The 27,257-nt window shown below is 32.0% G+C and overlaps 5 protein-coding genes across 9 annotated transcripts; 2 read left to right on the top strand and 3 right to left on the bottom strand.

The window, feature by feature from the left end:
• Positions 1 to 2,997: 2,997 nt before the first annotated feature.
• Positions 2,998 to 7,210, bottom strand: LOC133032482 (uncharacterized). The gene is made up of 3 exons (XM_061106449.1): positions 6,519 to 7,210; positions 6,349 to 6,423; positions 2,998 to 4,261 (listed from the first exon to the last, which is right to left on the bottom strand). The coding sequence occupies exon 3, from the start codon at positions 4,248 to 4,250 to the stop codon at positions 3,363 to 3,365; it is 888 nt and encodes a 295-aa protein (XP_060962432.1). The 5' UTR covers positions 4,251 to 4,261; positions 6,349 to 6,423; positions 6,519 to 7,210; the 3' UTR covers positions 2,998 to 3,362.
• A 678-nt stretch (positions 7,211 to 7,888) lies between these two features.
• Positions 7,889 to 9,840, bottom strand: LOC115706052 (uncharacterized). 2 transcript variants are annotated; one of them, XR_009685100.1, is made up of 4 exons: positions 9,491 to 9,807; positions 9,274 to 9,364; positions 8,268 to 8,459; positions 7,889 to 8,112 (listed from the first exon to the last, which is right to left on the bottom strand). XR_009685100.1 is itself a non-coding variant. In XM_061106428.1 (4 exons), exons 2-4 carry the CDS (start codon positions 9,602 to 9,604, stop codon positions 8,332 to 8,334), a joined length of 333 nt encoding a protein of 110 aa, XP_060962411.1. In that variant the 5' UTR covers positions 9,605 to 9,610; positions 9,715 to 9,840; the 3' UTR covers positions 8,133 to 8,331. The 2 variants fall into 2 exon arrangements, 1 of the variants encoding a protein (XP_060962411.1); XM_061106428.1 differs by lacking the exon at positions 7,889 to 8,112 and having other exon boundaries at positions 8,133 to 8,459; positions 9,491 to 9,610; positions 9,715 to 9,840.
• Positions 9,841 to 11,970: 2,130 nt separating this feature from the next.
• On the top strand, positions 11,971 to 13,016 carry LOC115706949 (protein yippee-like At4g27745). Its single transcript, XM_030634732.2, has 2 exons — positions 11,971 to 12,441; positions 12,666 to 13,016. The coding sequence occupies exons 1-2, from the start codon at positions 12,349 to 12,351 to the stop codon at positions 12,888 to 12,890; spliced, it is 318 nt and encodes a 105-aa protein (XP_030490592.1). The 5' UTR covers positions 11,971 to 12,348; the 3' UTR covers positions 12,891 to 13,016.
• Positions 13,017 to 21,477: 8,461 nt separating this feature from the next.
• On the top strand, positions 21,478 to 21,990 carry LOC115705479 (calcium-binding protein KIC). The gene has a single exon (XM_030632818.2). It carries the CDS (start codon positions 21,478 to 21,480, stop codon positions 21,874 to 21,876), a length of 399 nt encoding a protein of 132 aa, XP_030488678.2. The 3' UTR covers positions 21,877 to 21,990.
• A 920-nt stretch (positions 21,991 to 22,910) lies between these two features.
• LOC115705478 (serine/arginine-rich splicing factor RS31) lies at positions 22,911 to 26,080 on the bottom strand. 4 transcript variants are annotated; one of them, XM_030632816.2, is made up of 6 exons: positions 25,957 to 26,080; positions 25,634 to 25,771; positions 24,214 to 24,326; positions 23,838 to 24,061; positions 23,412 to 23,687; positions 22,911 to 23,267 (listed from the first exon to the last, which is right to left on the bottom strand). In XM_030632816.2, the coding sequence occupies exons 2-6, from the start codon at positions 25,737 to 25,739 to the stop codon at positions 23,237 to 23,239; spliced, it is 750 nt and encodes a 249-aa protein (XP_030488676.1). In that variant the 5' UTR covers positions 25,740 to 25,771; positions 25,957 to 26,080; the 3' UTR covers positions 22,911 to 23,236. The 4 variants fall into 4 exon arrangements, with proteins under 4 accessions (XP_030488676.1, XP_030488675.1, XP_060962401.1 ...); XM_030632815.2 differs by having other exon boundaries at positions 25,920 to 26,056; XM_061106418.1 differs by lacking the exon at positions 25,957 to 26,080 and having other exon boundaries at positions 25,634 to 25,904.
• Positions 26,081 to 27,257: the final 1,177 nt, after the last annotated feature.

Below are 27,257 nucleotides of genomic sequence, written 5' to 3'. Positions count from 1 at the left end.
AGTTATACTATAAATAAATTCTCAAAATAACATATCATACCTTAATTTTTGGAAATGAAAACACCAACTAATTGCAACCCTAAGTTTAGAACTCTATAACTTGATGAACAATTGGTAGCAATGGTGAGGTTCATGTGTTTTGGCTAAATAACAAAAATTATGGTGTTGTGGCTATATGATAATTATAAGAAGATGACGGTGATTTTGAAATTAAAAGTGGTGTATGGTATTGTATGGTTGTGTGAGGTGGTATGAATGGAAGTTTGAAGCATTGGTTGTGAATGAAATAAAAAGAAAACTATGAGAGTTTTATGGTGATATTGGTGCTTGGCTCTTGATGAAAACAAAGAGATAAATTGGAATGGGAGAAGATGGCTACGAGAGAGAAAGAGGGAGTAATTGATGAGTGTGAGTCAATAAAAAAAATGAACTTACACTCTTTATTTATAGACTTTAGAGTTAACCAATGCCATAACTCTACTAACTCTAATTAATATTTAAAAATATTTAAATAAATGATCAAGCTCTTATCTTTACCACACTACTCGGTCACACATCCACTACAGAGACTCTCCCTTGAGTCGTACAATCAATAACAATGATATTTCTTTGTTGATTCTATGAGATATATTCTCCAAAGCTGCCACATAAACTTCTTATCACTCCTTAACTAAGTTTTAAATTTTGAATATCCCTCTAGTGCTATCCCAGGTACAAACAACTTCTGCTATTCTCTCTACAACAATACTCTCCACTAATTCCTCTTTTCAAGTCCAAGAATAAAGTTTATAATCCCTAGTAAAATTTACACTTAGTAAGTATATCTACATGCCACACGTGCATGTTCAATCAAATGCATAATATATATATATATATTTATTTATCACTTAATAAATATTAATCACTACAAATTCTCCAACAAATTCTAGCTATAACTAGTTTCACCAAACTTCTATATCTACTAAGTCCATTTCTTAGTACTAGACGTTCCCAAAATTCAAATTTCAAAATTTGAATTGCCTTCATAACATATATACCTATGAAACTTACTTTAAGTGATATATTGCTTTAGGTATAGACTAGCATGCACACTTTATGTAATTAAATATTATTCCTCATATAATATTTCATTTGAAATATTAAGACCAAACCAATCCCATATATATGTCATTGTACGACCTTACTACTACTACTATGACTACTCTCTTACAATTTAGAGTGATATGCTACTATCTTTAATATTTACTTAATACTAACTTGTGATAATAACAGTAATGTTACATCCTAATTCTATAAGTCCAACACCTAATGGACTAAGCCAATAATCTATAAAAGTCTAATTTATCAAAATGACAAAATTTTCATAATTTAAGAAAATACTATTTAAGGAACACATAACTTATTCTAAGCAATCAACTATTTCCACATCGAGTTAACTAATGATAATAATAAAATAAATATACATATAACATAGTAGAAAATAATAACAAAATATTTTTGGTTATTACAATCTACCCTCCTTAAAGGAATTTCGTCCTCGAAATTAACTTCAACCCACAGAAACACGGGGTATCAACTCCTCATATCCTTACCTATTCAAAATTTTTCTGTTAGAATTTCCACTCCACAGGACCTTATCTAGGGGTATACTCTTATATTTTAGTTCCCCTTTCTACCGCACCTACTAACGCGTCGTATAAGCATCTGCGTGGGATCGGATACGTACCTTCTTCACATTGAGATATTAAATCAGTTATGCATATCCACTATCGTAGGTGGTAGCTCGAGTCTATACACTATTTGGCCAACATGTGTAAAGTACCTATATATCTCAGGCTTTACTCGCCCTTCCTCTTAAAATCCATAACATTTCTTCATTGAAGTAACCTTCAACAACATACTGTCACCAAAAGTATGTAACCTTTTATCATTTCTAAATCATCATCCACGAGAGTGGCGAGCATACTAAATCGCATCTTGTCTACTATTTTTGATAATTCTCTTCCTTCTTGCCGACTTATAGGTGGTACCTCACTCCAAGTAAATTTAGCACTCATAAAAACATCTTATAGGGTGCCATACATATTGTGGCCAACCAACTATCTTCATAAGAGAATGTTATCAACTACAAGCATTTACTCTAACTTACCAGGAAGTATACTATTTGTAACATCCTTGCTTCAAGCCTCCATTAGGTCCTTACACCCACAGAATGATGGCTCTTATACACGAGTACGTCACTTTGGCTACTTCCTGAATGATGCTTCTGCTAGTTTACATGACTTCATCCGGTTCACTAAAGGTTCGTATTTGACCTAACACTTGAAAATATACTAAAACTCAAATCGAGGTCACCTTCCTTACAAATACAAGGATCATATCATTTTCATTAGTTTTTAATGCTCCGCCTTTACGTGCTGGCATGTAGGACGTCAAATCACAAATCCAATTGGCACTTTCTGAATACTCATCCATCCTTTACCTAATCATTGTACTATTTTACAACTAACTCGGGATGCATCTAGTGTGGTGTAGGTTGTGCTTCTGTCATTCTCTCGACCTTAAGTTTCCATTGCAGTACGTTTTCTCCTTGTCTTCGAGTAGCAACACTAACATAGATGCTTTCTTGGTTACAAATTCTGGCCATATCCTTTGTTTCATACTCTCCTTGAGGTTCGTTAATGGGTAGGCTACTACATATTAGGCCAAGGAAGCTTTCAGTCTCTTTTCGGTCCTTGTGCGCCGACAACTCTTGAATATTATCACGCTTGTAGGATCAACCACGAGTTCTGTATTAAGAAATAAGCATTTTTCGAAAGCCATCTCTTTGAACCAATAGCTTTGATCTTCTAATCCTCTAGTTCGGTCGAGTCTTCTAAACTCAGTTTGGGGTCGTATTTAAGTATCCTTAACATCCTTCCACAGGTTGGAGTATGGAAAACATCATTAACAACGAATTCCTCCACCTAATTTTTGAACACTCACACCATCCCCTAGGCATTGAATAACTTAAGACCAATTTCCTAGTGCCCCGGTGTTTGAGTGCTACTTCAGATGTCACACTCTTTGGTACTTCTTGTTGTTGGTGTCTAGCTTAAGTATTTATTCCCAATTGAAGAATCAACATTACTAAAAAGAAAAAATAGACTCCTAAGTAGAGGCGAACTGTCTTCCATGCTAATTATTATTATTTTTTTATAGGAGTTACTTTGATCATAAGAGAAGAATTTGATTGAAGAAGAAGAAATAAATCTTTATTTACTTGAAAGCGTACTAAATCTCTAGTTACATAGTCACTAGATTATTGGAATAGGAGCAAAAATATCTTCTTTGGATAAAATTTGACAAGTTGAAAGAGACTATTATTCATCCTCCACGCATGACTCGGCTTCAGATCCTTCATGGTCTTCTTCTAGGTTCTCTTCTGGGTGTTCCTCGAAGTTTATTTCCATTTCCACATCTGCTGGAATTGGTGCTGGCATGTCCTCGGATTCAGAGTCTGACTCATCAATTTCTACTTCAAAATGATAGTCAGGTATGTCATCTTCTAGTTCATCGATGTTGGTTGCTGTGGGTAGATCTGAGTCCTTGCTCTTCGGTATTGGGGGGTAATCTGGCTCATTGGGCCCTTCTGGCATTTCCTCATCTTTGGATTCTTCATCTGAAGGAATCTCTATTACTTCTACTATTTTCTCTGCTTCTATTTGAGGTGGGCTTTTTAGTTCAAGTTCCAACATTTCTGCTGTCACTTCAAAATAGTCTGGCATTTCTGATTCTTCCAAATCTCGTTCATTAGTTACGTTCACAGATTCAGTTATGTCCTCCACACTGTCGTCACTTAGCTTATATCGTATGTTCTTGACGCGTTCTTCTTCCATGCCGTTTGTTTCCACAATATAAGTCTTTTCGAAAACGAAGTTGTGGAAGTCAAGCGTCAGCTCACATATAAATGCTGTGTATCTAATTGCGTCGCCAAGATTTGAGACACGGTGCCAGACTTCATCGATATAGTAAAGAAGTTCGGGGACATGTGACAAAGCAGCCCTTAGCACTAGAAACTTTTCTCGTGATTTGATTAAGGCTCCCCTCACCTCTACTACTCTTTTAATTTCTTCATTAATTGCGATGACCTCTCGTAGAGCTCTAAGAATCTTATCCTCTTCGTGGCGGATATTTTCGATCTTAAGTGACAGAATGCTTTTTATTTCTGCAAGTACTGTTTCGTTTGACGCCTTAATTCTAAGAGACATATCTCCTATATCTGCAATAATTTTTCTTTAACTATTCAGTAAGACTTAATATAAGTAAATATATAAATCTTTATAAAGAAAATAAAACCTCTTTATTTATTTATAAATTCCAAAAGATAACAAGCTAAAAGAGTTACACTAAAACTCCTAACTAAAGTGGAGCCATACTAACACTCCTTATTACATAAAATAAACACATAGAATAAAATGCAACTTGACTTTTCTACTCTTCTATGTCTGACCCTTCCTCTAACATATCTTCTGTCAAATCTACATAGTCGAGTTCTAAGTACACCAAGTTTGATGAAATTGGTAACTTTTGAAGGAATTCAGACCTAACAGCATTATTGGGTTGATGATATATTTCTTCTTTAGAGCCATCAGGGTGATATATGGTGTCGGTAATTTTGTACTGATCCACTAGGTTGATCATGAGTAGGTCATATCTTTCGGCCTCATCTGCCCCAACATACCCTAGATGTTCCCAATTTGCTCTTAGACTACGTTGGACTTGTGGCATGTTGAGAGCGTGCATCAAGGCTATGTACTTCTCATGCGACTTCAATAAACAATTCCAACGATCTATTATCTTATCCATACCCTCATGTATTTTGTTAATTCTATCAAAGACCTTGTTTTCTTCCAGCATGGGTGGGGTCTTGGGGACTCTCTTTAAGGCCTTAATATGCCTAACAATGTGCTCTACTTGCTCTGGTCTCATGATGTTGGTGCTTAGTTGGTTCTAGGGTTCTGAAAATAAAAAGAACTTCTGAAATTACTAAAATACACATAAAATACAATCATGCAAAAATAATACTTACTTGGTAGCCAGTGGAACCTTTTTAGCTGATATGTGTAACTCGTGAGAACGTTCGGGACCAATATAACTGTGGCTCTGATACCAAACTGTAACGCCCGAACTTTTTCATAACTTACTAATTTAGTTACAAGCGTTAAAATGCGGAAAAACTATAATGTCGCTTTTATTTATAAACATAAAATATTTCATATTTGAGCTCAGTTTGGACTTAAAAGACATAATAATTAATAAATAAAAATAACTGCGACATTAATTTAATAACACTAAATAAAATAAATGGAGCGCGCCCTAGACCACCCTCAGTTATATGGTCCTCAGCGAGTACACACACAAGCCTTCAAGGTCTCACTTGCCACCGGCTTTCTAAGTTTTGCAACCTTAATCTGCACATGGTAAGTTTGATAAGGGTGAGCTACTAAACTCAATAAGGAAATGCTTGTCACGTAGTCACATAAAACAAAAGAAAAACATATAACTAAAACTTGAATGCACATATTTAGACAAATAACAATACATATAAGCTTAATCTTATCACCATTAACTATTCACTAGTTTCTAAGCTAAGTCACATAATAATGGTTATGCCGGTGTTCGACTTTGGCAAATAAACTTGATCTATTAGACTAAATGGCGGAGGGCTGGGTTCAGTAAAATCGTACCCACTACTAGATGGCCCCCTATCTACCATATAGACCCAACAGTCAAGTATTTAACCATTATCTTCTCGGTCAAACCATGTCACATAATCTACAATAAATCTCATTTAAATAATGTTTAACTACTATACATTATTTAAATAGAGTATCACAATTATATCCTAATCATACCATAATCATATCATAATTATTTCATAACTACATAATAATCATATCATAACAATATCATAGTCATATCATATTCATACCATAATCATATCATTGTTTAAATAATGCGAATCCATTGTACCGTCCATTATCTAAACAACATAACTAGTTTAAATAATGTGAATCTTATAAACACATTATTTACATACATACTTAAATAACATGAATCTTATAAACATATTATTTAAATATATATATATATACCTTTAGCAATGGCCATGCTCTAATACGTAAACATACATAAATAACATGAATCTTATAAACATATTATTTAAATATATATTATACAGACATTAAATAACAAACAATAAAGAGTCGTGTAAGACCTTAGTTAACTTCTCTTTTACTATTCCCGCTCTTCCAATGAACGTTATTACATACAGAAAACTTATGTTTTTCTACTTAATTTCCTTACCTCGAATGTGGAGATCCTAGCTTGATTGCGAAAATTATATGTAGAACCAAAGCCTTGTATACATACCACGTAAACCTTAGTTTCCAAATATTAAGATTAGAAACACAAAAATGGCAATAAAACTTAACCCAGTTATACTATAAATAAATTCTCAAAATAACATATCATACCTTAATTTTTGGAAATGAAAACACCAACTAATTGCAACCCTAAGTTTAGAACTCTATAACTTGATGAACAATTGGTAGCAATGGTGAGGTTCATGTGTTTTGGCTAAATAACAAAAATTATGGTGTTGTGGCTATATGATAATTATAAGAAGATGACGGTGATTTTGAAATTAAAAGTGGTGTATGGTATTGTATGGTTGTGTGAGGTGGTATGAATGGAAGTTTGAAGCATTGGTTGTGAATGAAATAAAAAGAAAACTATGAGAGTTTTATGGTGATATTGGTGCTTGGCTCTTGATGAAAACAAAGAGATAAATTGGAATGGGAGAAGATGGCTACGAGAGAGAAAGAGGGAGTAATTGATGAGTGTGAGTCAATAAAAAAAATGAACTTACACTCTTTATTTATAGACTTTAGAGTTAACCAATGCCATAACTCTACTAACTCTAATTAATATTTAAAAATATTTAAATAAATGATCAAGCTCTTATCTTTACCACACTACTCGGTCACACATCCACTACAGAGACTCTCCCTTGAGTCGTACAATCAATAACAATGATATTTCTTTGTTGATTCTATGAGATATATTCTCCAAAGCTGCCACATAAACTTCTTATCACTCCTTAACTAAGTTTTAAATTTTGAATATCCCTCTAGTGCTATCCCAGGTACAAACAACTTCTGCTATTCTCTCTACAACAATACTCTCCACTAATTGATCTTTTCAAGTCCAAGAATAAAGTTTATAATCCCTAGTAAAATTTACTCTTAGTAAGTATATCTACATGCCACACGTGCATGTTCAATCAAATGCATAATAGATATATATATATTTATATATTTTTTTATCACTTAATAAATATTAATCACTACAAATTCTCCAACAAATTCTAGCTATAACTAGTTTCACCAAACTTCTATATCTACTAAGTCCATTTCTTAGTACTAGACGTTCCCAAAATTCAAATTTCAAAATTTGAATTGCCTTCATAACATATATACCTATGAAACTTACTTTAAGTGATATATTGCTTTAGGTATAGACTAGCATGCACACTTTATGTAATTAAATATTATTCCTCATATAATATTTCATTTGAAATATTAAGACCAAACCAATCCCATATATATGTCATTGTACGACCTTACTACTACTACTATGACTACTCTCTTACAATTTAGAGTGATATGCTACTATCTTTAATATTTACTTAATACTAACTTGTGATAATAACAGTAATGTTACATCCTAATTCTATAAGTCCAACACCTAATGGACTAAGCCAATAATCTATAAAAGTCTAATTTATCAAAATGACAAAATTTTCATAATTTAAGAAAATACTATTTAAGGAACACATAACTTATTCTAAGCAATCAACTATTTCCACATCGAGTTAACTAATGATAATAATAAAATAAATATACATATAACATAGTAGAAAATAATAACAAAATATTTTTGGTTATTACAAAGCATGCTGGAAATCGTGTTGGTCTGTAGGGTCAGTCGTCAGTCCATGATGCAGCCAGAGTGACATACTCGTGTATAAGAGCCATTCATTCCGTGGGTGTAAGGACCCAATGGAGGCTTGAAGCGGGGATGTTACAGTATTAGACCACAAGGAGGAAAAAAGCTGTTAGTAAGAAACAAAAGAAAAAGTACACACTATGTTGATACAGTTTAAAGAACATCTTAGAAATGTCACAAGACAGAGGTCAAAATTGGTGCAACTGAAGTAGTACCATGGCAAGAAGAAACAAAAAATCAATCCTTCGTAAATGAAATCATATTGGCATGAAGAGAGCCTTATTCACGCCAAGTATTCCTGCAGTAATCACCCAAGCAAGCGTAAAGTATTGTCTCTGGCTCATCAGCAGATCGAGTTTGCATTGTCTTGTACGCAGCCATTCCATGACCACATTTCGGACAAGATACTGCCAACAAAGTAAGTCATTTTTTATGGTAAGATGAAATCATCAACAAAACCAACTGCATAATTTTTTCATCTAACAATAACACAAATATTGTTCACTATGTTTTAACAATTAAATTGAAAATCCCATGCCAAGATTAGTTAGGGGTGGATAAAACGACATGGTAACTAAGGCCAACAGGGGAAGCCTTACCTTGTAAAAGTTTACTAAACCTTCACCTAATCAAACCATCAAGAATTGTAGTTTTCCAACCCATTCTATCCCCTTCCACAAATAACAGGCCATAGATTCTTTCTCATTTACTCCTTAGTTTACTAATGCACCAACTAAAACATCTATTAAATTATCACAGAAGGATTGATTTTGCCACACGTGATCAAACCATTAACCATCCCTATTGATATTTACTCTTAATGTCAAATACCAAGCTAAGCTTCTACTTTTGATACCAATCATTTTCTCAACTAATTATATAAGTTATAGCCTAAAAGAATCAGGTCCAAATACAGGTCAGAGCTTACAATACCAACCTTACCAAGCAAAAAAGATAAAGTAGTGACACAAAACAACACCAAGCTGATGTTTTGAATAATTAGATTAAAACGTAAACACATTTAGATCCTCGATAATCAAAACTTTTCTAAACAATAACTCTGAACGATCTTTTAGGATTTTGGGTTTTTGATTTAGTAAATGACTTATTTCAACATGTTTATCTGGTGTACGAATTGAATATCAAAATCCCAACAGTGAGTAATCCCAATAGAAATATGAAAATTAAATTAAAACAAGCAATGCCAACAATTCAACAAACCTTCAGCTTTGGGGGCATTCTTCAAATCATCTTGGGAGAAAATAGGTTCAATATCTTTCTTGACCAAGTGCTGCTTTCTCTTTATCTTAACCTGCCAAAAAAAACACAAAAACCCAATTCTCAAACTAATAAATAGTTCTTCACAATTGCAACAACATCATTCATTCATTCCCTTATACAAAAACAATTCAAACGGTGAGACTTGCCATATTATTACCCTGTTCTCTAAGTAGCATACGTAAGGGCAGGTCGGGCAGTAGAATCTAGCAGCGCGTCCCATATGGGGCAGCTCGAATTGCAGCATGTTCCCACAAGTCGGGCAGAACTCCATTGGTGACTGAAAAGAGAAAAACTTTTTGTTTCCCTTCTTCCGAAAGAGAAAAATCTATAAAGAATGCAACTTTCTAGGATCCCAAACAAGAAAAATCACTGATCACTCACTTGCGCGAGAAGAGGTCTCCCTGGAAAGAGTTCTTTTTGCTTTGCGTTTCGGGGTTGGGGATTTTTGAGGAGGCAAGAGGAGGAAACTGAATAATTTGAACGAAGGAGATGTCGTTTTCTATTTCTATAGAAACGATGTCGTTTTTTGGTTTCTAAACGTTGTCCTTGTTTTTGGTGGGAAGTTACCTAAAGAAAATAAGTTAGGGGAGAGATTTTTTAAAAAATAGGAAAATTCTACAATACACCTCTTAAAATGGATATATTGATGCACCCCTATCTATTTTAGCATCCGAAATAATTTTTTAGTTAAATTTTTTCTCATGGTCATGTACGTTATAGTTATTTAAGACATCCTGCAAAATTTTAAGAAATTTGGAAAAGTTTAACATGCCGAAAATTATGTTCAAATAGTATGTTGCACGCATGACTATTTTATTTTATACGCGTGTAAAATAGACTGTTTGAACATTGTTTTCTATATTGTAAATTATTCCGAATTTCTTAAAATTTTGGAGGATATCTTAAATAGCTATAGCGTACATGAATATGAAAAAAAATTAGACTAAATTTTTTTTCTAGATGCCGAAATAAGTAGAAGGTGCATCAATGCATCCATTTTAAAGGGGTGCATTGTAGAATTATCCTAAAAAATATATTTTTTAATTATTTTAGTTATTTTATTTATTTTTGGATTTTCTTTTAATTTTATTTTTTTTTAATGATATTTGAATATGTATAACTATTTGGACTAATATGAACGTGACACATGTATATTTATTTACACGTGGGATAATCCATGTTGGCACATAACCACTCTTATAGACGACACCTTTAATTTACCAAAAGAAATAGAGATTGGCAGATTTTCCCATCAAAGTTTGAGGTTGGAAGCTTAATTGCAAGTGAATTGAGAGTTCGGGGAGTTTAACTGTAAATTACTCTATATATATACTGAGAGTAGTGAAGACCCCAAGAAAAACAAGTGCTTCCTACTCTTTTATTGTCTAAGGAAATATCCCAGCGAGTTTGCGAACTTTGCTTGACTCCCCAATTTGTTTGTGGGCAGTGGGAGACCCCCAATATTTAACAAGACCATAGTGTACTTTGATGCAATTTTTGTTTATGGTCCAAGGGCTAGTGCTGTTGTCATCCTTGATGATCAGGGTAGGGTGTGCTCGACCAAAACAAAGGTGTTTGGGGCTGCTTTAGTGCTAAAGGCTGAGACTTGGGCTGAAATTCTTGCAGTGTCTTGGATCATTCAGTTTGGAATAGGGAACCAGTGTTCTTTTGAAATCGCAAGAAGCTTTGTTGGGCTACGAAAAACCGAAGATGGCCTAGATGGAACTCGGTGTTTTTTTTAGACTGTAATTTCCTTTAGATTTTTAGAGACGACAACTGTTTGGCAGATACCTTAGCCTCTTGGGTTAGGAGGTCAAACTTTACTGATTATCCCTCTTCCAAAGAGTTAACACTCGTTGTTGTTAACAGACTTTAAGGTCCGTTGGTTTTAATAAATTTTTGTTTAGCAAAAAAAAAGAAAAACCAAAGACAATACTAAAAAGAGAAGTGTTAGTCAACTTCAGTGTCTAAAAATACATGTAAGAATATTTATTTTTCAATTTTTTTTTTTTATGATTGTGTTCGTTATAGTGACAATGTCATCCTTATAAAATTTTTAAAAATTTTGAATAATTTACAATGCCAAAACTAGGTTTGAAGTTTTTTGAAGACGCATGGTAAACTGAAATATCAAGAATTTTATTTTGAGTAATATAAACTATATAAAAAAATTTAAAAATTTACAGTAATAATATTATAGCTATAACGAATACCATTATGAAAAAAAATTAAAAATATTTTAGCATATGATTTAAAATATAAAATTAACTGAAAAATTGTAATATGAGATAAGAAATTGTAATTAAAACTCTACCAGAAATTAGAAACAAAGCCCAAATAAAAGTATAATTTCACCAAAATGAGCAAGATTCACAAAATACCATTAAAAAAATGGAGCAGACACGCAGGCATAAGTATTTTAACTCCACTAGAGAGAGAGAGAGAAAAATTATTGGAAATGAAAGGAGGTAAAATATATATTAATATATATGTAAAATATATTAAAATTCCACTAATTATGGATGGGAATAATGATTCCAATGAATTGTTTGCATTACCAAAAAGTTAAAAGTCCAAACCAAACAAAAAAGAAATAGTAATTTTCATTCCATTCCATGTCCTTTCCTAAATCAAACATGCTTAAATATGGTTTCTTAGGTACCCAAAGCAAAGAGTATTAATTAATATTCCTGTCTTTATCACTCCCACTTGATTTGAGTTATTCAATGTTTTATATATTATCTATATGTATTCTTCAATCAAACATGTTCTACTGATTTTATTCATTTGAATAAACTTAAATCTCTTCTTTCTTTAGGGATAATCTCAAATCATGAAATTTGGTTGAACAAACTTTTCAAGTAACCATCTGATCAATCCAATAATGATTGTTTATTTGCTTTAAGGAGGAAACTTCTGCCTTAGTTTTATGGTTCTAAAATTAGGGAAGTTTTAATATTTTTGTGAGAATTAATTTCTTAGTGGAACAGAACTAAGCATCCTCATCCTTCATCAATGGAGGATTTTGTGTTGCCAAGGCTGTACAACTGTTACAAGTGCCAGAACCCAGTATCTCGTCATGATGATATAGTTTCTAAAGATTTTCAGGTCAATCATTTTTTTTTTCTTTTAACCCAAAATTGAATTCTGGTTAAGTGATATATTTAGCATAGAAATATCATGTGTTTGACTTTATGATTGTTCTATTATTCCTTTCAGCTTTCATAAATGTCTTTTTATTTGATTTTTGTTTTAATTAATGGTACTTAAATTAAATGGCTTATATGTATGTATAATAATAATAATAATAATAATAATAATAATAATAATAGGCAACGCATGGGAGAGCCTTTCTGTTTTCTCATGCGATGAACATAGTTCTGGGGCCCAAACAGGACAGGCAGCTTATGACTGGTCTTCACACAGTAGCTGATGTTTACTGCAAAGATTGTGGAGAAGTTTTGGGATGGAAATATGAGAAGGCCTATGAGCAATCTCAGAAGTACAAAGAAGGCAAATTCATTCTTGAAAAATTCAAGATTGTAAAGAATAATTAGTAGCACAATTTGCACAGCTTGTGTTCAAACTTCCCCATTAATTTGTAAACCATTTATTGGAAGTATGGGATTTCATTATTTTCATTACATTAATCTCAAATGTAGAAGCTGATTTTCTTTTCTTTCTTTCTTGGGCTTTATCAGGCATTTTGAATGTGAGTGCATTCTCTTGGGTAAAAGAAGAAGACAATAAAGACCAAATATATGGTGGCAAAGCAATAATATTGATAACTTGCCTTCCCTTCCCTGTTTCAAAATTTTCAACAAAAAATAATGTATTCAACATACTAGAAAAAAATAAATACAAAATAAATAATCTCACAGTTTGCTCAATTGTTGAAAGAACATTAATAATGAATTTGGGTGCAATATTCAAATTTTTGCTCAGTGGCTGACATATGGGGAAAGAACGAATTTGGTTTCAAGAGAAATTTATTAATTTTTGTATGCTGCTGACCTGCTGTTTTAGTTTATGAAAATTGGTTTGGTGTTTCTTGACTTTCTTCTATTGTTTTTTTTTTTTCTAAGTTAGGTAAAATAAGGTAGCAATTGTTTGGAGGTAATAAAATAAAATGGAAAAAAAAATAATTTCATAAAATTTTATAATGCAATCCCTTGAAAGATATGTATTGATACACATCTCTGTCTCTTTTAGTATCCGAAATAATTTTTTAGTCAAAATTTTGTGTAAATACTATTTTGGATCCTATATTTTATAAAAATTATCGATTGGACCATCTATTTTGTTAAATGATAAAATCAATCCTGTATTTTCCAAAATGGTAAGAATAAGACCCTGAGCTTAATTTTCGACAATTTTTTTTTAATATAACTAATGTTATACCCGAAATTCAGTTACACTTCAGAAGCTAATACATGTCCAACAAAAAGAATATGAATCAACTTTAATGATATAATAATGTTATGTCATTAAATGCAGATTACGATAACTCGTTATTATTTCATAAAGGTTTAATAGATAATATTCCAAACTCGTTGATTGTATAGTCTTAAGCGAGACAATAATAAAAATTATTAAACTGATATTAACGAGAAATACATCAGCCTCGGAATACATAGACAAAAAGAGGATATTCATCCACTCGAGCAGAATAAATGTACACATACAACAGCCTCGAGTTGCATTTGGAGAGACAATCACCTCACAATACTGAGCCAAATGAAGGGATACAGCGAGGTGAACGACTTACCAACACTTCACATTTTTTCCTTATTAAGATGAATAAGGAGGATAACTCATAATAAGCGACATACAACCTTCCAAGTCAGCAATAACCGTCTAAAGGATAACAACAAAGAGCAGTGGGGTAGTTATTAGATATTATTCTACATGTGATTAAATGAAACATGGGGATTGTCCACGTTTCATGAATAATTATATTTGAATTGATCCCAAAAGAATAACTGCCAACCTACACTCCTATAAATAGGGGCAAATTTCGCAGAAAAGGGACGACACATTTGAGAGAGAAATTATTATTATCCAAATATTGTATTCTGTAATCATAAAAATTCCTAATAAGAAGGACTCATGGAGTATGTAGATTTTAACTACAAAATAACATAAAAATATCTAGAGTGATCTAATTATTTATTATTAAATTCTGTGAAGTATTTATTACTAAAAAAGTTAATTTTGGTTAACGAAAATATGCGTTAACAACTAATTTAAAGACAATTCTTAACACGAACAAATACAAAAAAATGTAAACAATTTCTCATAACACTTTTAGATTAAATTAGTATTAAATTTTATTTTGACAAAAAATCAGTTCAGGGTCCTATTTGTATCATTTTTGAAAAATACAAGATCTATTTTGTTATTTAACAAAATAGAAGGTCCAATCGATAATTTTTGTAAAACACAAGATCCAAAATGGTATTTACCCTTCATGGTCATGTAAATTATAGTTAGTTAAAACATCCTGTAAAATTTTAAGAAATTCGAAAAAGTTTAACACGCCGAAAAATACGTTCAAACAGTGTGTTGCACACGTGACTATTTTATTTTAGGAATATTGGCGGCTAAACCACTTGAACTTTACGGTTTGTAACAGTTAACTACAAAAATTAAAATTTTGGCAGCATAACTACCTAAACCTGGTTCCATTTTGCTCTGTACATTCCGTCCAAAAATCATAGTCAAGTGCCACGGTGGACTGTCCACGTGTACACCCTTGTACACGTGGTAAATTTTTAGTGGTCCACGTAATATTAGTTTTAAAAAATAATTAAAAATATTTTAAAAAAATTAAAAAATCTGAAAAAAAAAATTAAAATTTTCTTTTTTTTTTTTCCCTTTACTTTTTCTTTTCTTCTTCTTCTTCTTCTTCACTAAAAAACCCTAACAAACCCTAGCCAACCCTAATGTCGGCGACACCCTCGACCCCTTTGTGCGACGTCGGAGCCACCAACGGACCTCCTCCTCTCCCCAATCTCTCGAGCCAAAACCCCAAAACTCAAAACCCCCAAGCCTCGAAACCCAAAACCCCGACCTCCTCCTCTCCCCAATCTCTCGACCAATTCCTCCGGTGATCACCACGTACAAAGAGAGAGACAGAGAGAGACAATGACAGAGAGAGAAGAGACGAGAAAAGAAGAAGAAGAAGAAGAAAAGAAAAAGGAGAAGATTAGGAGAGACAAAGAGATCACCTCCAACCTAGTGCTTCGGCTCCGGTGGTGAGACGAGAGAGAAAGAGGGCCTGGCCTAGGAGGGTTCTGTAGAAAAAGAAGAAGAAGAAAAAGAAAAAAGAAAAAAAATTACTTTAATAATTTTTTAAAATTAAAAAAAAAGTAAAAAAAAAATAATTTTTTCTTCTTCTGATTTTTTAATTTTTTTTAAATATTTATAATTATTTTTTAAAACTAATATTACATGGACCACTAAAAATTTGCCACATGTACAAGTGTGTACACGTGGACAGTCTACCGTGGTACTTAACTATGATTTTTGGACGGGGATGTACAAAGCAAAACGGAACTAGAGTTTAGGTAGTTATGTCGCCGAAATTTCGGGTTTTGTGGTTAACTGTTACAAACCGTAAAGTTCATGTGGTTTAGCCGCCAATATCCCGTTATTTTATACGCATGTAAAATAGACTATTTGAACATTATTTTTATATTGTAAATTATTCTGAATTTCTTAAAATTTTATAGGATATCTTAAATAATTATAACGCACATGAATATGAAAAACAATGACTAAAAAATTATTTTGGAAGTCAAAATAAGTAGATGGTGCATCAATATATACCTTTTAAGAAGATGCATTATAGAATCACCTAATAATTTTTATTATTTATATTTTAAAGTATGAAAATGGAATGTCATTTTAAATTCTAATAAAATGATTTTTTTATCATTTTAGTAAAATTTTATATTTTAAAATAAAATTCTAATATAAATGCTACCTAGTTGTTCTAAATTTTCACAAAAAAGTAATGTGGTTGTTGATTGAAACTATGTAGTGTAGTGGAACTGGACACCTAGACAAACAAAACTGTCTACTTTTTATTCTTATCTTAATCTGTATTTATTTGTGTTACTCTTTTTCCAATTTTGTTTGATGTAATATTTTAATCCACACTACTTGTTGTTTGTTTTGATCTGGAAATTTAAGTGCCCTGCCACTTCCGTGCTAAATTGTTTCAAATGTTATTTATTAATTTTTTAAGTGATTTTAACAACAACACTTATAATTTATAAGTAAAGATAAAAATATATTATTTGTACACTTCATTGTAGTTTTTAAAATTATCATTTATTCACCTATTCAGAAAAGACCTACAATAATAGTAACTCCTTTTATGTAAAACTCACTCATATTCTTAGTTTTTTACAAATCAAATTAATACATCAGATTGGATAGTATGAAATTGAGTTTGAGATAAATTTAATAATAACCTAAATTTTGTTTGGTATAATTTTGGACAAATATTATTGGAAATTATTTCAGTAAACCCTTTTAGGGCTTGTTTGCTACGCCGTCTGGTTCTAGGTCCGGGTTTGGGTCCCGGTCCGGGTCTGGGTCCGGGTCCCGAGTCTCGGGTCCGAGTTCGGGTCCCGAGTCTGAGTCTGGGTCTGAGTCTGGGTCTGAGTCCCGGGTTCGGGTCCGGGTCGGAGATTGATGTTGACCCAAATCCTTTGTAAATATTATAATACAAGCTAATACGGACCATTTATTATGTATTAAATAATACAACATACATTGTATTAAAAAATTTGGTCGTAATAATTAATACAATACATTGTTTTATCCAAATATAGTGTTATTTATTATTTAATACAATACGACCCTTATAAGGCGTACCAAACGAGTCCTTAAAGAATTATTTTAGTATATTTTCTATTTGTTTTGCCATCTAAATTTTTTGTTTATTTTTGTTTTCATAGTCGCATACGTTGTATCTATTTAGGACTACTTATAAATTTTTTTTTAAAAAAAATCCAAATAATTTACACTACCAAAAATAAAATTTAAATAATTACTTACCATGCGTATATAAAAGAACAATCGTACTTAAAACAAAATATATAAATCTATTTTTGTCATTATAGACTATTTGATATTTTTTTGAAAATTTACAAGTGATCCTAAACAACTATAAATAATTATAAAAAGAAAATGGACTAAAAAATTTTTTGGGGTGACGAAACAGATAAAGAGTCTACCGAAACACTTATTTGAGGGAGTCTATAGTAAACTTATCCAATATTATTTATTCAATTTTTAATAGAAAACTATTTAAAAAAAATATTCAAAGAAGGACAAAACTGCAATTTTGGTTTTTTTTTTTTTTTTGAAGAAAATGTTTAGTTAAATTTAGCATTTGTTAGGTAGAATAGAAAAGTGGTGGAAAAAATTAAGAGAAGAAAGAAAGTGACGATAAAGTGAAAATATATGTTTGTTTGGTTGAAGAAAAAAAAGGAGATGGTTGAGAAATTATATTGAGTAGAAACAAATCGATGTATGGCCTGTGAAAATGGAGGAGAAAAAAAAATATTATTATGAATATCAAATTACTTTCATTAATTTAAAGAAAATCATTTTCAAAAACTTAAATCAAAACTTTATATCGAACCTCTAGTATCAAATCAATCTTATTAACAACAAATTAGAAATGTATAAAGAAAATAATAATTTTCATGTATTCTATTTTTTTTACTTTCATCTTTTTGGAATAGCATAGATTGGATAAATATTATTTGGTCAATTTTAACACACTATTTCAATAGAAAACTATATTTAAAATTATTTAAAAAAAAAAAATTAAGGACAAAACTGCAATTTTTGTTCCATGTCTAGTAGGTAGAAAAGTGAGAGGAAAAAAATGAAAGAAAAAGTAAAAATGTGTTTTTAGTAGGAGAGAAAAAGGCAAAGGTTGGGAAAAATTAATATATTTATTCTCCATAAAATAGAGATAATATAAGATAAAGAAATGTCAAATGTCATAATGAATTGTCAAATTATTCTCAGTATTTTTTTTTATTAAAACAAAAAATATATACAGATAAAATGTACTTTGAGTGAAATGAGCTAATCTATATATATATAAATAAAGGAAAGCATAAGAGCATTGATGTGGCATCTTTTCCTTCCATTTCTCTATTTTCTCTATTTTGTTATGTTTTTTAAATAAAGGAAAGCATAAGAGCATTGATGTGGCATCTATATATATAATAAGAAAAAAATAATGTAACCTCCCAAAATAATGTAACATAACCTCCCCATTATTAATTTTTTATAATCTATTAGTATTCTTTTAAACTATTAGTATTCTCATCTATCTATATATATATATATAGATATTTTATTACACCAAAAAATATGATATATGTATAGTAATTTTGTAAATCTATATAATTAATTAATCTTTAATAATTCAAAATATATGTAACGGCTTTTGTTTCCTAGTTGTATATATTTGAAAGATCAAGATGTTTGGTCTTAATTTGATGTGAGCTCGTATTGGCGGAAACTCATGAGATTTAAGGTTTTCTTTCAGGTAGATTTTATGAAAGTATGTAACATTCACAGATTTCAAGTGAATAAGGTGTATGATACACAGAGGCGGAGGGGAATGGGGTCATGTAGCACATGACCCCACTCAACTTTTAAGAAATTATTTTTTTGCATAACTTTTTTAAAATATTTTCATTTTTGTCTCTATAAAATATTTCTTTTAATTTTTGCCATCATATATTTTTATTTTTATTCTTGTAAATTTATAATTTTTTTATCTCACATATTTTTATATTTATTCTATAAAAATTTATTTTTATTTTTATTCTCACATATTTATTTATGTCCCATTTATATTTTTCTTTATTATAAAAATAAGAATTTTTTTTTATTAATAAGCTACTTTTGCAAAAAAAAAAAAAAAATGCCCCTACTAACATTTACGACGGGCTCCGTCACTGATGATACACTACTGGCAGAGTGCTTTTCGATAGCATTTGAGAAGATTGTTTGGTATTCACTTTCAGTTTTAAAACATTGCTTCATTTTGTAGTAAGTAATTCATACTAACTTTCTTATTCGAAATAATCTCAACAAAAAGTAAGTCTTTGTAAATTCTACTATGTGTCCAGATTGTGAGATGGCCATAGAAGATCATGCTTATTATTTTCATGTCCCTATCATGGAGAGTGATGTGTAAAATTGGGAAATAGCTAGGTAGTTATCTTTGGTCTTGTACATTTTGATGAACTGATTCCATGGGTGAATATCAAGAGGCCAAAAAGGCTTACGATAGAGGTGGACTAGGAAACTTTAGCATGGCTTATGAATTTGTGTATTTTTGAATGAAAGTGTCTTGCTCCACAGTGTATAGATGTAATTGTAAAATAAAATATTAAGGCAAGATTGAACTTTGTAAATGAGAAGAAATTTTTGATGTTTGGTGTTGTTTGAGTTGTAAATTCCTTTGTTTGATTAATGAAGTTTTATTTTTGATAAAAAAAAAATTAGTATTTTATTGTATGAAAGTTTTCTTTCATTATTGTTCACCAAATAAGATAGAAGATAAATATTTTATTTTAATTTATTCCCCTTACATTATTTATCCCCTCTTGATTTGTTTTCTCCATACCAAATGTCAAATTAGTGGGAAAAAAAAAATAGTAAATAAGTTGAAATGACACTTTTTTCAGCTGATTATCAAAAAGTCACCACTTTAAAGTTCCCTAGAAATTCAGAAATGTGTAAAAGTTGGCTTGAAATGTTATAAGAATCATTGCTCCATTTTTTTTTATTTTTTTCCACGAAACCTTCTCATTACCTCAAGTAATTAAATTAATTATTTATTTATTTTATATAACAGATTGATGGAAATTTATTGTCTCATTTCTCTTTGTTATAGTCTTTAAACAAAAATATTATATTATATCATATGTGGCCCCAGAGTAGTTGCTAGTAGTGCTATGACAAATGAAGTGATATGTTTATCAATTATCAATAAACTCCAAAAAAGTTGGATATATTTGTACATACATTTCTCTTTACATTATTACATGATCTAATATTTTATTTTATTTTATTTTTCTTTGAATTTTATAAGTAAATACTTACTTCTTCATACAGCGCAGGCCCTTGTTTACTGTAGACTTCAAATCTCTAATTAATAGTATACCTACTTTCAAAAATGAATCAATTAACATTTATTATACAAGGATAAGAAGCATTTAATTAACATAATTTAATATATGGCCTACCAAATTAAATCAATGGCCATCCATGGTTAAAGACTTACTAATATGCTTTGGTTTGGAGTAAATGTTTTTGAAATAAAATGCTATTTTCAATAATGGTCTATGACTATATATCACTATATAGCATAAGATAGTCATTGTCACATTGCATTACATAGCAATATTATATTTTTTTTTAAAAAAAAATCTTTACATATAAATAATTGAAAAATAATCGGACGGCTGATATTGTGGAGTCTGGACACAACATGGGAGCAAGTACAATAATATCTAAAGGAATTTGGAAATTAAATAAAAAAAAAATAAGAGGAAACTTCAAAGAAGCCAACTCTCCGGACAATTTAAGCTAAAGAAGATTACGTCTACTCATAAAATCTCCTATTTCCTACAACAGAACTTTCCTAGAAACTGTTGGATATTATTTTCTTTCAATACAAAATTAAATCCTTCTTAAAATTTTAATAAAATAAAAGATAATATCAAACCTTAATAAAACCTCTTTCACATGTCTTGTATTGTATTTGTACCCATCTCAATAAAGAGAATCGAATCGAACGGTTCATTTTCATAGCCAACTCTAATCACAAACCATTCATTTGGAAACCCCAAAATTCTCATACTAATAATGAGTAGGGACAGAGACTTAGTTATGAGATTGGTAAATGTAATTTGAAGGGTTAGATTGAAAACACCACCACACAAAAAAGTTGCTCTAAAAAGTAGGCAAACTTTTCATATTAGCCTTTATATATACCACAACTCTTTCCTTAACTCTTGCCTATACCAATTCCTTTTCCTTGATTTTCTTGTGTGTTTCTCCTTGGAAGCTTCTTTCTTTTTCCTTCAACAGAAAATGGAACATAACAATCAAACAGAGAGGAAGAAGAAGACTACAACAACAACTACAACAGAGTATGAAGACTTGTTACCAGTCATGGCAGAGAAGCTTGATGTTGAGAATTTTGTGTCTGAATTATGCAAAGGGTTTGAGCTTTTGGCTGATCCTGAAAAGGGTCTGATTACTTCAGGGAGTCTTAGAAAGAATTCTGCTTTTCTTGGGATGGAAGGAATGAGTAAAGAAGAGGCAGAGGCTATGGTTAGAGAAGGAGATCTTGATGGAGATGGTGCTCTTAGTGAGACTGAATTTTGCATCTTAATGGTAAGACTTAGCCCAGGAATGATGGAAGATGCTGAGATTTGGCTTGAGAAATCAATTGATCAAGAGCTAAGCAAATCAAAATCATCAATTTAATTCTCCTTTTTTTTTTTTGTATTATAGATTTTTATAGTTGTTGGAATCCAAAACTCATATTATGTTTCTTCACTTGCTAAGAAATGTTATTATTATCAGTATTGTTGATCAAAATAGTGAGCAACACTAGAACATGGAATAGGCTACAAGACAAGGCATATATTTTATAATTCAGTCAGTCTATTATTTTCTCTATGTGCATATCAAAAATGAAAATTTGGAAAAGGCTGGAATTTCCATATACCTAATGTTAATTGGGAACGGAACATTTGAATGGTACGCAATTAGATGCCAAAAGAATTAAATGTCCAAGTGAGTGGTATACAAAGAAGACAAGAGCAAATAGGTTGACCACAGAGCTGATATTTCACACATGGGACGTAAATCAGACGGAACAAATTGTTCAAATCATAATATAGGGCTTTAATTTGGCTTAAAAGGTGCATTTTGATCTACTTTTTCAAAAGGAAAGAAAAGACTAATTGCTTTAATCTTTTGCAATTTCCACCCCCAAAAATTGATTTCACCTGTAAGATTTAATGCTTAAGTGGGAAAATGATGAGAAAGCAAATACTTCATCGTGGGATCATCAAAAAAGTGACGGCATTGCCAATAATAGATGTTTGAGTGACTGCTGCTGCTGAATATGGCTAGGAAATTTCCAAAAATGTAGCCTCATTTAATAATGAGTAGTGAGCAATGATTGGTATGATATAGACCCCACCAAGCACCAACACTAAAGTCACTACTATATCAACCTCTATTATAAAACACTCGATGGCAAATTATAACAAACAGCAATGTGGCAAAAAACCACTCATATGATAATAACAACTTTCAGAATCTTTATTTTTCTAAATCTTGATTCGAGACCAACTTTCAGAATCACCACCTCCAGAGTCCACACCACCTTATCCAGAGATAATGATGGGAATAAGAAGCTCAACTCCTTTTCGGTAAGAGGCAAGTTAGACCTAAGGATGTAAATGGGGGCGGAACTGACCCACCTCGGCCTCACCCCAGACACATAAAGATACAAAATCATGGCCATTCACATATCCCATTTAATAAGAGTTTGTTTGTGCTTTAGTAACTGACATAAATCAAAATCCAAAGCTGCATAATAAAGTCCTATGGCCTGCGCCAGTCGAATGTTCAAATTTGGATAAAAGCAGTTAAATACCAAGTTCTACTGTCATAATTCACCAATATACTTTGAACATTAATATAGTATTTCTTCAAGACAACAATAAACTAATCAAAACATTTAAGATATATTATCCATGCTCTATAAATCTACTACCCCTATGTAAACCTATAATCAACCACTTTGTATCACTATCACCAGACTGTATCATGTTCAGGTCCTTGATCGGCGAATAGGTGAGCGGCTGCAAGTAGTGAGGTATAAGAAATGAGAACTCAAATATTTGGAAATGAACAAATGAGTTATAGAAAACAGTTATTTAAAACCAAAAGCAATGAACATATCCAACAATATAATTAAACTGGACAGCGCGTGCATAACTACAAACCTGCGATATCTGCCATATTCAGGACTGATGTTTCGACCATAATCGGGACTTCTTCGCCTATCATAGACAGGGCCATTGTATCTGTCGTAAGCTGGGCTTCGGGGTTGACCATAGTCAGGACTTGGACGCCTGCGATACGCAGGGCTAGGTGATCTCCCATAAGGACTATCCCCATGCCTACTGTAACTTCCTCTTCTTGGACTATCATAGCGATCAACTCTCTCATCATCATCCTTGAGAGCATACTCAACAGAGACCACCCTGTCCTGTATCTTGCTGCAAAATTGAAGTGTTTACGTCAGAAGACAAATGGGAAAAACACATAGATGATAGATTCATATCATAAATAACATGAAATACAATTATGATACAAGTTACAACCTTTTCCAAACAGAATAGGTATATATATATATATATTTTACTCACCTCATGTGAGTACACTCAAGCGCCTTGGTAGCATCTTCCTGAGTCTCAAACTGCACAAATGCAAAATTCCGTCTAACCCTAACATGAAGAACCTTTCCATATGGTTCAAAGTGTTTTTCTATATCACGAGCTCTTGTACGAAGAGGGTCGAAGTTGATCACAAACAAAGTTTTTGTAGGCCTCTGATTTGACCTCGATCCATCACGGTGTCGACCACGTTCACCCTGGTAAATTAAGCTCATAAAAATTAAAAGATAAAACAAATTATGTAGTTCAGCCCTTGTAACAGAATTATACAGATCACGCATATCATTGTTAGAAAATAGAAAGTACACACAAAAGCTGACCAATTACAAGACAATCAAACAAATTGTACCTTAGCCCATTCAACGGATAGCTTGCGCTTGTCGTATCCAAATGGCCTATTGTCGAGGGAACGAATAGCATCTTCAGCATCCCGCTCGTCATCAAAATAGACAAAAGCAAATCCTGGAATGGAAAAAAGAATCAAGGATAGAAGAGAAATAAAACACAAGTACATATTATCAAGTCAGCAGGCAATACACAAGCCTTGCTACTTGTCTTCCCTCACACAAACTAAAGAAATACAACACCTGCATATGCGTCAAAGTCTGAAGCACATTAGGCTGTAGAGTCGTTGCAAGAACTAAATCATGTTGGTACATATTAAAATTATAATCCAAGTGGCATACTTCACCATTCAGACAGCACGAGTTCAAAAATGGAAGTCATGGCAAGACATGTTTCAATGCCCATGTTTCAGAAATGGAAGGCATAGCATGACGGATTTCAATGATCCAAAGTTTCAGAAAATGGAAGGCATGGCAAGACAGGTTTCAATGGTCTTCCTATTATCAGAAGTAAGCATGTCCACATTTCATTGGTCCCCTATGAACAATAGTGGTAGGCATGTCAAAATAATTGAGTGATTCCCAATTAACAATTCATGTGATATGGCAACTTTATGCGAAGAGTGACTGAGAGAGTTAGAGACGGATGAGCGAGTGAGGAAAATGCAGAGTGTTGATCTGTGAGTAAAGAAGACGGATGAGCAAGTGAGGAAAATGCAGTGTTGCTATCTGTGAATAAAGGAGAGCAGGCAATCAGGAAGGTTTGCTTTCCAAAATTATATTTTTTTGCACAGATGTTGGCGAGCCAGATAGAAGCTCAACTCATTTTCCCTTAGCAGAAGAAGATCCTGCGTCAAAAAAAAATCTTAAACATGGAGGTTTTCTCCAAAGAAAAAAAGCATACTTGCCGTGTCAATTCCTCTTCCCCAAGGAATAGGTACTGCGGATATATATACATACTGCATAAGTAGTAATATATCCATGTGAACTGCACTTAATAAAATAGCTTCTCTAGTAAAAAAATCATTAATTGACAGATGGGCCCTTAGCCGGGTACCAGAAGCAGCGGCAACTAAAGCTTGTCACCTTGATCAACCGACAAAGGCCTAGAATTTGTTTTTACATAATGTAAAATTAAATCAAAGATGAAAGGATATAACAAACAGCATTCTCCATGGAAGACAGAAAAAACCGTTAAGAAACAATCAATAAACAATGAAAAAGGAAATAAGTAAACAAAATCTAAGAAAACAAGTCCCTTGTTGAGCTCGAATCGTGACCAAGACATTGGGCTGGTGTACAAGCATACATAAATTTGAAATTTCTAAGTTATCCCTACGTTTGAGCACTCTACCACACGCCAACCTTAGCAATCTTCGAAAGAGAACCAAAAAAAAAAAAACCATATTTAAAAAGATTTCTTACCAGATTTCATGTCGACACGCTCGACCCTCCCGTACTTGGAAAAAAGGCGCTCCAACTCCGATTGGCGAGTATCATACTCAAAATTCCCAACAAATATCGGCCTCATTATTTTGACGAAATTCCCCTATGACAAAAACCCTACACAAACCAAAATATTCAATTAAGGAACAGTAACATACTAATATGAATACTATGAAATTTATAGGATTTTATGATATCGGTAGGGTTTTAGATTTCATAAACTCTAAACCTTAACCCATATTAATGGTGAAAGTTTAAAGGACACCTTATTAATCAAATCAAATGTCTGTAACGAGAAATACCAAAAACCCTAAGGGGCTGTTCTTAGTTTGATTCGATTTTTATAGAACCTTGAATTATGGCTGACTTTTTAGGAAAATAGTCCCTAACTTAGCGGGGCATACTCTCTTCACCATCCGATCTTAAAATGACCGACGTGGCACGATCTTAAGATTTGGGCCTTCATAATGGGCTCGGGAGTTGTACTCTGGATCCCCTTGTACTCAGTTTGGCATTTATGCTTGGCCCGATAAGATTTTAGGAGAAATCAATAATAATCTCTTTCACAACGTTTTCTGTGTTATTTTTTTTTTTTTTGGTAATAAGATAATATTTGGTTTTGAGGAATTCTTTCATTATTTTAATTATTAAAAGGGATTTTTTTAGGAATATACTAAATTATGTAACTTTTACAAAAATGACGTTTTTTTTAAAATGAAAACAAAATGACGTGACACGTCATTGTCTTCCCCACCATAATCTTCAACCAGAGAAACGGCTGAACCTAAAAAACTGGAATCACGCGCCTGATTCCTAACCTACAAACGAATTATATATAATCCTCAATCTTCATTTTAAACCTCATTCGAAACCAAGAACATATCTAGAAAAATATCGCACAGTCGCAAATCTCCACCACCAAAATATCGCACAGTCGCCTAAACCTCCATTGATGAAACCTTCTTAGCTTCAACCTTCAACGAATTACCATAAAAACGTCAACTATATATACGGAAACTTAACATAACAAAAATAACGTTATTTTTGAAAATAATTGTCAAAATAAGGTGGCCCATGAAAATTTCCCTTATTAAAATTGGTTAAAATTTTGAGTTAGGCATTATTTTTTTTTAAGTACCTTTATAAATTGAATGGTGGAGAAGAATAAAAGAAAAAAGGAGAGACACGACACGAGATTAAACATTGGGTAATTACAAATGTAGAGCATTTGCGAATAACTTATAATAATTAAGAAAAAACTTCCGTGATGAAGGAATAAATTCTCATATACATATAAGAAAAAGGTTTTGTTTTGTTGTTTTTTTGAGAGAGAATAATAAAAAAAGATAGCTATGTCAGGCCTCACCCATATTTAAAAAGCCCGCAATAATATGTGAGTGCTGTGTCGGTCCATAGAAAGATATGAATCATTTTGTGTTTTGTGTAAGCTTAGCATGACCCGTAAGTTTATATTTTCGTGTTATGTTTTACTTGGGTGGACATGTTTTCTTATAGGGCTTGAATTCACGCTCCACTTTCCTATTATTTTTGGGTTAATTTCACAAATACACAAAAACAACAAAATACGGTTTCACGGAATTTT

This window comes from Cannabis sativa, chromosome 1 (genome assembly GCF_029168945.1).
Source record: "Cannabis sativa cultivar Pink pepper isolate KNU-18-1 chromosome 1, ASM2916894v1, whole genome shotgun sequence".
Lineage (NCBI taxonomy): Eukaryota > Viridiplantae > Streptophyta > Magnoliopsida > Rosales > Cannabaceae > Cannabis > Cannabis sativa.
This window is presented reverse-complemented; position numbering and strand designations above follow the sequence as displayed.